General features: G+C 43.6%; 1 protein-coding gene across 1 annotated transcript in view; it reads right to left on the reverse strand.

Annotated features, from left to right (window-relative positions):
• Nucleotides 1–13,034, reverse strand: part of Col22a1 (collagen type XXII alpha 1 chain) — a 258,754-nt gene that overhangs the window by 17,399 nt on the left and 228,321 nt on the right. Inside the window, exons 53-57 of the mRNA XM_076556018.1 lie at nt 9,149–9,193; nt 8,346–8,399; nt 7,213–7,266; nt 1,911–1,964; nt 544–615 (exon numbers count right to left, since the gene is read on the reverse strand). Of these exons, the coding sequence (XP_076412133.1) occupies nt 544–615; nt 1,911–1,964; nt 7,213–7,266; nt 8,346–8,399; nt 9,149–9,193 (279 nt within the window). The remainder of the gene's footprint in view (nt 1–543; nt 616–1,910; nt 1,965–7,212; nt 7,267–8,345; nt 8,400–9,148; nt 9,194–13,034) is intronic.

Genomic DNA, 13,034 nt, shown 5'->3' on the forward strand with positions numbered 1-13,034 from the left:
ATACACTACAAGGCCAAGTCAGGGGACCCAGACTAAAACTCCAGATAGGTACAAATGTATATACTGTGGCCTTGAATCAATCACCGATACGTTCTGACCCTGTGACCCAAACTTGTTCATCTTCACAGTCATTACAGGCATCCTTCAAGTTCCAAGGCCATCACTGCCAGCACCAACAAATACCATCACAACCACCTGCACTTATTGATCACTGCAATGGGCTGGACATTGCCACAATCCTTTATGTGGACTATAGCATTTAATGAGTGATTCTGTCACACCATTAGATTAAGGTGATAGCCACATAATGAGATTTTTACACCACTTTCCTAAGGTCTCATAATTAGAGCGGTGGATCCCATGGAAATGTCAATTATGAGCCCTCAACTGTCTCCTAAATCATGAGGCACTCTGACTCCACAATATCTCATCATGACATGAAAAAATAATGGCCCTGAAGACATGAGTTGGCAGGGACAGTAGTGAAACTCCAGGTCACATCTAGATCCAGGCACCTTGGCCCCCATTAGGTTCTCTGCTTACCGGAGGCCCACGGGGACCTAGAAAACCCGGAAGTCCTGGGCTGCCATTTTCTCCTTTGTTTCCCTTCTGTCCCTGTGAAGGAAAGGCAGGGAATTAATTATTCAAGGTCAAATAAGAGTCCATCAGATATAGAAACTTGATGATACTCCCAATCTGTGGAGCCCTGACATCCCCTACCCCTTCCCTGCATTGGAGAGAGGATGGGTCAGTAAGAGATATGGGGTCTGTGAAACTTGCTATTATCAAAGAGGGTCGGGGAAGGAAGATGAGATGAGGGGAAATCTCCACAGACAGAGGCTGGCCTTTCCATTCAAGTGGTGTCATCTTATGGAATAGAGTCTTAGAAGCAACACCTAGATCTAGATGTGTGCAGCCTCTCTGAAGTGGGCACAGCTTCCTGTGATGCTCCCTAGGCTCAAGGTGTAATGGTTGCAACCTTCGCAGACCAATGCTTTTGTTTTTCATGAATTGCCGACAAGTGGGTCAGCTCCTCTGGGGCTAGCTCCTCCCCTGCGTGGGTCCGCCCCTCAGGATCCACCCCTACCCTATCTACTGTGTCTCAGTAGGACTGACAGATCCTACATTGAAGCTCCTGACGAAGATGACTGGAATTGTCAGAATGATAGATACTCACTGTTGTTGTGACTACCTGCTGTGATTTTGTGGGTTTCTGGTCACCCGGGTTTCTACAGTTCTAGCAATTATATGGAAAGCATTGTCTAACACACTGTCCTGGCCAATTTTTAAATGACCTTTTATACTTCCAAGTGGCTCCCGAATAGATCTCAATATAAGCAAATAAAACATATAAGCAGGCTTGGCAGGAAGGAAATTCATACCCAGACTTGAACGTACTGAAACCTAGAACCCATAAAGAACCATCTGCTCTATTGTGTCTCTCCACTGACCTGGCATGAACCTCAAAACCAGAATCTACTCAGTGCTCAGGAGCCTACCCGCCATACTCTTTCCACTACCTACCACTGAACTTCCTTGCTCTGTACCCATGATTCCCCTCTCTGTTCCCAGGCTGCATACCACCTTGTCACCTGACATGATCAAGGTTGCCTGGTGTGACCCTGCCCTGTGTTTCAGTCATTAGATACTCACTGTGAATCTTACTACACAATTTTGACATTGACTATTTGGAGGTATCCATGGTTTAGACAACAGAGATTGCGCGGGGTAGTTAAATGTATGGTAAATTTTTCAAGAGCTAAATACTCTGATTCTCTGGCTTCGGGACTATTTGTACCATTAAAATAAGGATTGACTCTCCAGTGTTTTCAGGGATAGAGAACAAACAACCTGCGGCATTAGACCCTTCTTGCCCCAACACCATCAGGAAGCTGGGGATGAGCACTCACTGGGGCTCCTGGGCGGCCAGGGTCTCCTGGGGCTCCAGGTGATCCACTGCTACCCTGGTGGGAGAAACAGAAATGTTTATTCCTGCCAGCACTCTGTGCCAGGGCATCACCAAGCAGGGCACTGGAACAAACGTGGCTGCAGGTGGACGACTTAATTACACAGGCTGTTCTCACTCAGGCTGGCATGGCTCTCTGAAAAAAATCACTTCATTTTGCAGAGGATGTTTTTCAACGTGTAAAAGGAACCCATGATATTTAATTCGTAACATTATTATGGCGTGAAATGAGTCCGTGGGCATGAAAAGGCCTAGCTCACTGACTGGTTCCCACTGCACTGCACAGTCAATGAGGAGGACCAGCTTCATTCATTCTTCCATTCATCCTTCAACTCGCAGGCTGGGCTATGAACAATAGCCATGTAACACAACCCAACTCAGGAATAGTTGCTTACATCAGAAGGCGTGTCTGAGGAAGCAGCTCGGCCTGCTCTTCCCATTGCAAACTGCCTCCCCCAGAGCATGATCACAAATGCAACAAATACATTAAAGTACAAAGCTATCAGGGGACTAAGGTAAACACTGGCTTGTTCTGTCATGCAGTCGGAGATTGAAAGAATCCCAGGTTATAGGAATGACTGTCTCGAATCTACTATTCTCTAACTTGACAGTCATTTTAAGCACATTTATAATCTTGGCAAATACTTCTCAATAAGATCTCTCATAGTGGCACTCACTTGTGATTCCAGCCACTCTGAGAGTAGTGGCAAGGTGGGGGGGGGGAGTGTCAGGAATTCAAAGTCATCCTCGGTTACACAGTGAGTTAGAAGTCCGCCTCAGCTATATGAGACCATTTGTCAAAGTTAACACATACAGAAAGATCCATTATAGAGTAAATATCTGGAAGCTGAAGAATTCTCCTAGCTACCCCGTTTCACTCCCAAATAAATCCCTATTGCCTAAAATACACAGATCAACTTCCCAAGGCTCAACACTTTCTGCCCACCAGACTTCCTACGGGGATGCTCTCTCTGCTCAGCTCACATCCCTGCCATTAGTCTGTGGCTTGTGGCTCTTATATCTCCAGCATCAAGTGAGTGACAGACACTGGAGTTCTCTGTTTATTGAAAAGACCAAGAACATTACAGAGATCTATTCAGTGTTAATCCTGAAAATGTAAGATATTAATGATGTCTTACAACTGTGAATTATGTACTCAGGAAGGTGTCAACATCCCCAAAATTTGATAGAGTCAACAACCTTCAGCTGACTCTGGCCAGGACCTCTTATATTACATACCAGTCCCTCTTATAAATCATTCACTCCTCACACCAAATGCAAATGTCATTACCATTTTACATGTGCAGAAACTGAGGCACAGAAATGCTAGGCCACATATCTGAGAGAGAAGTGGAAAAGCTGAGTTCTGAGCATAATCAGTACTCTGTACTGTACTGCCCTCATTACAGATGTACTTGTAGATCAGTAACCAGAAAAACAGTCTCTGCCTTTTGTCTAAAATGTGCCCATGAGAACACGGGTATTCAAACACCTCATCTCACCAGATGCACCCAGAAATCATGCATCATAGATAACCTTATTTCATGAGGAAATCAAGACACAGAGAAAGTCCAAGCTCTGCCTGGGATCTCTGCTAGTGAGTGCAGAATGGAAGCCCTGAGCATTATTTCTGATTGGCAGGCACACTCAGACCTTCTAGTGAGTGCTGTCTGCTGCCCCTCCCTATACTCCCTCCACCCACCAACCCATCTGTGTCTCTCTAAAAATATGTACTTTGGCTCATCCCTATGGAAATGATATCTCTCCTGCTTCTTACTCTAGTCCTCCCTCTGCCTCTGTGGAAGGAGGAGGACCACCAGACATTAGCACATAGTGCCAACACTAGTTTTGGTGGCCACCTGTTTTCATTCCCTGTGAACTTTGGCCTTTTGATGTTAGGACCAGGTCCTCCCTGATCTATCTATCTATCTATCTATCTATCTATCTATCTATCTATCTATCTATCTATCTATCTATCTATCTATCTATCTATCTATCTACATACCTATCTATCATCCACCAACAAGGAGCCCCTCTGGGTACTATGCTGCCCATAGTAGTCACCTTCCCAAGCTTCTGGTCTCCAGACTCCTGTTTCAAACCCTTTCATGCAGGACAATTTTTCTGACAAGACAATCTAGTCCATAGACATTTAAGGTATGGTCTTAAACTTCAGACACTTGGCCCAGACTGTTTGAGTCCAAAGGCTGACATCAATTGCTGATGAGCCGTGTGATCTTGTACAAACTACAAGCATCTCTGCATCTTCATTCCTTGTCTTTGCACGTGCAGATTCATAATGTAGTTTCATAACTCAGAAGTCTTAGGAGGAAACCAAATGAATGATATCTGTGCTTTGCACAGTGAACACTCCCATCTTTCTTTGAAGCTAGTGGCTGTGAGGTAGTCATCCCTATGTGAGTGTAGATTTTAAAGAAAGCAAAGTGAAGAATTTGTAGATGTACCTATCTACAATTACCACAACATGAATGAAATCAATCTGCAAATATGATCATGCACAAGAGAGGTACACACACACACAACACTGATAGACCATGTGTCCAACAGTGGCCCCAGAAGCATGCAGCAGAGCCAAAAAGTTCACACTTCTGAGTAACATCATATCCATCCCATTGTCACAGCACAGTACATCACTTAGACATTAGCAACTGCATTGAGCAACCAAACTATAGCAACAGGCATAAAAATGCTACAAGCTAAAGTGATCCATGGAACACTATACTTGCCAATGACAATAAATCACGGTACTGGTTTACATATTTCAAATGATACACTTTTCATCTTTTAGAGTGCACTCTTACTTACTAGAAACAAAGTTTATTGTTCATAGTATGCTAAGTTACATGCACAGCTGCCTCTCATGGGTTTCCAAGGCTTTTCTCTTTACATAACACTGGGTATCCTGACACCTACTTTCTACCTTTGCTCATACTCTATGGACTTGCCTACGTATATGAATGAAAATAGGTAAACCCCAAATATTTACCAATGTGGAATATTATGGGTTAAATTCACGTGTTGAAATGCTAATGCCTATGCCCTTGGAATTTGAATTTGTTAATAGAATGATCAAAGATGTAATCAGTTAAGTGAGTTTATGATTAATAGGTTGGACCCTTAATTCAATAGGACCAATGACTGTATGTAAGGGTAATTTAGGATACATACATTCACACACACATACACACACGCACACACACATACACCATATAATATATATATATATATATATATATATATATATATATATATATATATATAATGAGAAATATTCCATGAAGACAGAAGCATAGATGGAGTGATACTTCTCTAAGTCTCTAAGCCAAGGAATATAATTATAGTCAGCCAACTCTAATATTGCTGCATGAGGATCAGCCTTCAGCAGCTCAGATACTGAGGGGGATCCATGGAGTCAGTGAACTAATCACTCAACTTGACTTTTCTATCTGAGGGAGTAAAACTTAATTCTCTAGGGCCAGCAAAAAATGGGAGAAACACATACACATGCATACACACACACACACACACACACACACACACACACACACACACACACACACACACACTCCCCTCCAACATGTCAGGATCTCACCTAGGGTGCTGATGAATGGAAAGCCTTCAGCAGGTCAGAGAAACTGAAGAGGAGATGCAGGTGAACTACTGGACAGACAGACACACAAGGACATTTCTGAGGGTCAAAGCTTAGTTCTTTATTAGTCTTTCTCTTGCTTGTTCTACACTATTCCTTTTCTGTTCTATTCCTCTCCCTTGATGTTTCCCTCTGTCTCTTCCTAATTTTTTCCTTCTAACTAACTTTATTTTTTCATTAACAGATTTTATACTCCAGAAAAATCTTTGAACCTGTATGAAAATTACAATGTGGTTACATTCCATTTTTCAAGTAAATGGTTACAATGAATACAAGTAAAAAAAAACCAGCATGTTCTCCATATCCCTTACATGATTAAGTATTTTACATATTAGAGGTGAAAAACAAGTTGCCCCAAGAACCCACATACACTCATACCCAAGCAACTTGTTATATATTAGCAGGTGTAAACAAGCAAGGTATTTTTCTCAGTCAGTTCTTTTACTGGTAGGCTGCATTTTGCAGTTACAAAGAAAGGATCAATCATTTTACTATTATCTCAACAGATAATCTTATAAAAAAAACTTAAAAGAATCACATATCTAAACTTCTATATATGAAAACCTGTCAGCTCTACTTTAAATCCTCAGGGTGTATACCCACCCACAAAGAAGCTGAGGGTGAAAATGGGTACAAGGAATTTGATCATCAACCCATCCTAGCAAGAAAGGTACATCAGCCAGCAATAGCCAGACTGCCATTGTTCCTGTTCCCTGACCTGAAGGAGTCCCTTGTTCAACTGTTAAAAGTGTGTCTTTATAAACTTTAAATTGTTTCCCAAGATTTTCCACCTCAAATCCATTAACAAAAGCATCTTACCCTAACCTTGCTAGCAATCTACATGTCTTAATTCTAAGGGTGGTGGTTGAATCATTAATCTGTTCCAGCAGCAATGCATGGGAAAAGTCAGTCACTATTATTGTTAAGTACCAGTAACACTACCCAGTGAGGGGTTAGAAACTCCTTGAAAGTTTTCATACAACACACAGATAATGATGGATGTGGTGTCCATGAAGGCAACAATCAGAGCTGTGCTCAATAACAGCATGAAATCCTCAGGACACACAGTCCTCAGGGTTTTGCCCCTCCAAGTCTCACTCAGGTGTGGCTTTGTCAACCACCCAGCCATGTTCCATGAGTTCCAATGCTGCCTGTTGGTCCCTTCACATAGCCCTGGACACCCTAGGAAGCTGAAGATGCAGGGATGCTTTCCCTCGTGGCTGGTACCTTAATTTCCCTCCTCTGGTTTCCATACACAAACGTAAATGTTTCTGTATAGAAGCTACTAGTTGTGGTACTTACAGGAAACTCGTGTGGTACATAAAACTATGTAATGGCCCCAAACTGGAAGTATGGCAGCTCTTGGAGTCTCTGTGGGTAGACTGTCAGTGAGTTGTCCTAGGGCACACATAGGAAGGCACTTGGGGCAAAGGGCAGCAGCTGTTTAGCATCCTCTAGGACACAGAGCATCATTTTAAAACAATACATGTATCCATACCAGAGTGAAACACCAAACATAACCATGGTAACAGCTTTGCAGAACTGTGCAGCAAGTTAATGTCAAAAGAGAACTCACCGGTGGGCCCCTTGGTCCTCTGGGACCCTGTGGTCCGACAGGTCCAGTGTCACCCTGGAACAGAGAGGGGTCATAAAATCACCAAGCTACATGAGAAGATGACAAAGGTCTAATTTGGACCAGATTTTACCAACAGACCCAGGAAGCCAGTACTGTGTCCAAACACTTCCTTTTGAGTGCCAAGGACTTCAGACATGTACAAGTTTGTTTCCCCCAGATGAGGAGATGCTTTTCAGTTCACATTTATAAATGAGTACGTTTATTTACCGCCATAGGCATAGTTCACCTGTTTCCCCAGTAGTTTAAGGTAGTCAGATCTCAAACCCACAAAGTCAAAATGACAAATTCACTGGACAATAACCTAGAACCATTCCTGCCCGAGTCACCACAGTATGAAAGCTGCCACCCAACAGCACCACCAGCCTACACTGTGTCTCAGGCAGCCTCAAGGGCTCTACCTACCAGACTGGTTTTATAACTGTCTTAGTTAGGGTTACCATTGCTCTGCAATGAAACACCATGACCAAGAACAACCCAGAGAGGAAAGAGTTTCTCTTACTCTTCCTTATTGCAGTGCATCATCTAGGCAGTCAAGGCAGAAACTGATGCAGAGGCCATTAAGGAGTCCTGCTTGCTGGTGTGTTCCTTACTAATGGTAGTAATGATGGGGGATGTGGTGCAGTGGTGCTGTTGATAATGGTGGTAACCATAGCGGTGGCAATAGTGGTGCTGTTGATAATGGTGGTAACCATAGTGGTGGCAATAGTGGTGCTGGTGATGGCAAACGTGTTGATATCAAATGATGGTAGGGAGTTTGAGGGATTCAGAATTACTATGAGCACCAAAAAGATCAAGAGATGGAGAAACGATTTGGGAGAAAACATGAAATGCCTCTCAAATCATGTAAGATAGATATGGTGGGACCATCATTAGACACTAGACAAGTCAGATGAACCCAAAAAGCCTCCATGAACTGTGAAATAAATCCTGACCCCAAGGATAGAAGCAAAATGAAAACCAATTATGTGTCAACCCAAGTCCTTCACAGAACTGCTACCTGCCACTGTGGTAGGGTTCCTAGGTGCTCCTCCCTTGTTCTCTGAACCACTGAAGGGCAAGGCATCCCAACTTACATCTTTTCCTGGTGATCCTTCCCTTCCAGGGGGGCCAATAGTCCCAGGTTCTCCCTAGGAACAAAAAATTACTGTCAGGGACAGGGCTGATTTAGATATAGGCCATCTCAAACACATGGTATCTCAAGGTGTGGGAGAGATCCAAAGCCCCAGGGGGATGTCAGACAGAAGTGTCCCCCACAGAGTATGGCAGTCTCTGCAGCAGAACTGGATCCCAGGAGAGTAGGTGGAGCCCTAAGTGCCTCCCAACAGGGAAGGTGGGAAGAAGACAAGATGATGGGTCAGGTGAACCTATCTGAGCCCCCTGTTACCTGCTTCTCACTATAGGATATCTCTGTCCTGGTTATCCACAACACTCAAGGAATCTGACCACTGACCCAACAGTCTCTTCAGTTTGGGGCATTTTGAAAAGATAGGTGTTAAAGAATAAGAAAAGGTTGAAGGGGTTACCCACCTGGATAAGGCCTATGTGTTAATGTACATTCTCTATGACCTGGGAAAGTTACCCATGACCTCTGACCTGAGGTTTGCTCCTCTGTCAACGAAGCCTAATAACATGGCTTGCTTCCCAGGCCTTAGGGGACATGTGAACAGCCCACATAATACAGGCAACCCGAGTTCAGGTTCCTTTGGCTAATTTGGCTGTATGTCATTGTGGGCCCAGAAGAACCATTTACAAGATTCAAATCAAAAGATGGGAGGGTGCCACCCACTCTTCTTTCCTAAGTAGAACAGCAAGGTGATGTCCTGCAAACCCTGGAATCTTCTCCCTGGTGAGTGTCATCTCAGAGTCACCTACTTACCCTCAGACCAGGTGGGCCAGGATCACCTGTGTGTCCCTTGAAGCCCTGGAAGAAATATGAGGAAGTTATGACTCCACCAAAGAACAGGCTGGGACAGCACAAAGGCAGAGAGCTGCAAAGATGTCCTGCGCCACCCTATCTTCCTGTCGTGGCTGACCCTGCTGCTTCTCACTTGCCACCAGTTTCAGGGTGTCACGAGTGGGTAGAAGAAAAGCAGAGAGGAGAGGCAAGAAACAGGAAAGAGAGAAGGTCTTCTCTATGGGGCCCCACTTTGCATTGGGATATAACCATTCAAAATGCTCATTTCATGGTCTTGAAGTCCTGAAACATGGGTTCTGTTTTCCCCATTTTATAAAGAAACCCAAGCTCAGTCCTGTGTATCACTCAGTAGTGAGGAAGTGCCATGATTCACATATAGGCCCATCTGATATTGAGGACACCTCTCTATGGCCATTCTCAATGCAAGGAGGACAGAGAGCCCATGGAATCAAATTACCACCTGGCTGCATCCACCAGGCTCCACTCTGATTTCATCTCCTAATGACACAAGCAAATGAAGACACAAAAAAGGACCAGAAAGCCCTAGGGTGAGGCCTGTGGGAGCCCATTTTCAGGTTTCTAGTGGCTTTACCCAGCAGGTTTACACAGAGAGGATGATTAGACCACAGGCCTAAGTGCAGATGTCTGAGATGGTCTGCATTTGGCTGTGCTGGGGGGAGGTCTTTTGCTCCACCCCTTGGCATTCCTACAAATACCCTAGGGCAGAGACAGTCAGGGCCCAATGGACTAGGTTCCAGGCCCTCTTGAGGCTATCCTGTATTTTCTATCTTTATCTCCCCTCTCTAATTCTTCTATCTAATATTTCCTGCTGTTCCTACTCAAGAGCACCCTGGGGAAATGTGGGGGTGGTGGGTAGCCCCTCCACAGAGGCTATCCAGGGAAAACTCCATCTTAAAAGGCTCTTCAGGGTATTAAGGTCACAACTGAGAAATGCAGTCTGTGCATTTGCACCCACCATGGCTGACTAGAATATACAATCTCCTATCCTCTATAGGATGAGACAGTAGAATGAGGTAGCAGAATGTGGTCCCTCTAGAACCCAGTAGGGGCAGTAGACAGGAAGCCCCAGTCTAAATATATGAGGATTTCTTCATCCAAATCTAGGCTTATAACTGGGGTTCAATGACAATCTGTCTAGCAACTATACAGTCAGCTGTTAGAGCATTGGTCCATTGATGGAGAAAGATGAAATACGGGAGGCTAAGAGGGGGATGGAGTCACCTAATATTTAGATTCAGTTTCAACCACTTTATGCCATACCTCAGAAGGGCTATTTGCCCCTGGACCCCTAATATTACTATGTGCAAGATAACGGAAATACTGTGACTCCTAGTCCTCTCTTTCCAGCTGCAAATGCCCACTGTGCCCCTGCATCTGATGTACCAGGGCTGATCATGGGCTGGGGGTAAATCAAGTCTCTACTCTCCTCTGCCAAAGTGGGACCGAAGTGCTTCACTTCTCTTTGCTGGGATTCAGTTTCTACACATTTCTGTAGGGCTGCTGTCCGGAATGAAAAAAGCAATGCTCTTCGATTATTCAGAACTTGGCAAGGTTCTGGAACCATCTTTAAATGACTGAATCCCACAGCCACTTGGGTCCAAAGATGGGTCTCTAACTTGCTCTTGTGCTATAAACTCAGGACAAAAGCCCCAAGTAGGGGTGGGTGTCCCACACTGCCAGGCACTCGGCTGAGAGTTTTATAGGTACTCTTCTCTCCTTTAACATGTGTAGCCACTGCACAAGGTGTGGCAACTACTATCATCTCCATTACATAGATGAGCAATCAGGTCCAGAAGTGCCTTCTTTGATCAATAAATGACAAAGGAAAGGACCCAGGTATATCTCTATCCAGACTCAAAGCCAACCAGAGGAACCTGTGCTGTGGGATGGTCTGTATGTCAAATTGCTCTGATTGGTCAATAAATAAAACACTGATTGGCCAGTGGCTAGGCAGGAAGTATAGGCGGGACTAACAGAGGAGAAAAGAAAGAACAGGAAGGCAGAAGGAGTCACTGCCAGCCGCTGCCATGACAAGCAGCCTGTGAAGATGCCAGTAAGCCACGAGCCACGTGGCAAGGTATAGATTTATGGAAATGGATTAATTTAAGCTATAAGAACAGTTAGTAAGAAGCCTGCCATGGCCATACAGTTTGTAAGCAATATAAGTCTCTGTGTTTATTTGGTTGGGTCTAAGTGGCTGTGGGACTGGTGGTGACAGAGATTTGTCCTGACTGTGGGCAAGGCAGGAAAACTCTAGCTACAAACCTGTCCTTTCATCAGCTTAGGACTCTACACTGCACCCCTACCTTGAAATCCCGGAAATGCAGAAATGGATCCAACTCCTAAGTCAGAACCCAGCAAATGGGTCCCTCCAGCTAACAGGGAGCCCCTCTTATCCCTTGAATCCAGGAGCCACCTGATAAAACTGGGCCATTATTCACCAGAATCACTTAGTTAAAGGGAATAGACTGTGAGCCACAATATGCAACCATCTGCCATATTTAAGAAGCTTTAAGAAAGGATTTAATGGAACCATCAACTTAAAGTATATTTTGGAGAAAAACAACCAGCCACTGATTCATGGTTGTAGTCTGCATAGACCAAAGCATTCATCCCCCTGCCTGGGTTCCTCCTGCTGCATGCGGGAGAAGCAGGGGGATTGGGGAAAATGAACATTGATTTTCACGTTTTGTTTCCTCCTTAATGAATAGTTGCCAGATGATTTATTGATTTTTCAAAAGAAAAATAACACAGAGGAAACAGAAGCGGTGTTCTGATCCATTACCTCTGGACAGATAATTGGATTTCAGGATTTTCATTAAGCACCATTTTTTTTTAAATTAAAAAATTACATTAAAAATTCAACAGCATGAAGAGGTAAAGCATTTAAAAACTAAAATCTTAAAAATATTTTTTTATTATTTCAGAAAATAACCTGTGTTTAGTGCAATAATTAGATATAGATTTAAATAAAGCTATAATCCATATAACGATAGATGTTAGGCATAAAGAAAGGGACTAGGGAGAGGGAAGGATCTCCTGAGAAACAGAAAATAGAATAAATACATAGTTATGAATTAATGGAGTGGGGTTGGGGCTACCGCAGTGGAAGTATTGAGGGGAGGGGGTAAGGAAGAGCATATGGGGAGAGACAAAAGAGTCATATGGAAACCTACTCCAGTAGATGCTTTTTAAAATATATATATACATATGTATATGTATGTATATATATGTATATATATATATACATATGTATATGTATATATATATATATATGAAAAAATTTAATTGGAATTACCAAATAATGGAGGAGACAAAGCCCCAATTAGATGTCTCTTGCCACCAAATGAAATTTCCAGTGCCAGGTATGGGTTACATCTAATTGAATTCTTGGCCAAAGAGACTTTATGGACACCCCCAAAGAACCCAGGCTATTGCCAAAGTTATGGGTTTGTCTCCACAAACTGATAAGACCTACTGCTGAAGAGGTCTAGACAACACATACCTACACAACTCCATTCAACATGGAGAAGATGAGTTAGTGCCTACTTCAAGCCTTCACCCCTACTGTTCATGATACTGGAAGGTGCACTGTACACTACCAGAGGAAAAGGCATTCTATCTACAGTGGTGTCCAGCCTGTATGTTATGCTGGTGCCAAAGTGGAACAATAGTTGTGGGAGTAACCAACGACTATCTGATTGTAGTTAGGTCCACTCCATGAGATCAAACCCACGCCTGTGACTGCTCAGGTGGACAAGAACCTGAGACTAAATAGGCCACAGGCCCAGGGGGCAAACCAAATACTATTGCTCTGCTAAAGGGA

The sequence above is a fragment of the Peromyscus maniculatus genome, chromosome 20, assembly GCF_049852395.1.
Source record: "Peromyscus maniculatus bairdii isolate BWxNUB_F1_BW_parent chromosome 20, HU_Pman_BW_mat_3.1, whole genome shotgun sequence".
NCBI lineage: Eukaryota > Metazoa > Chordata > Mammalia > Rodentia > Cricetidae > Peromyscus > Peromyscus maniculatus.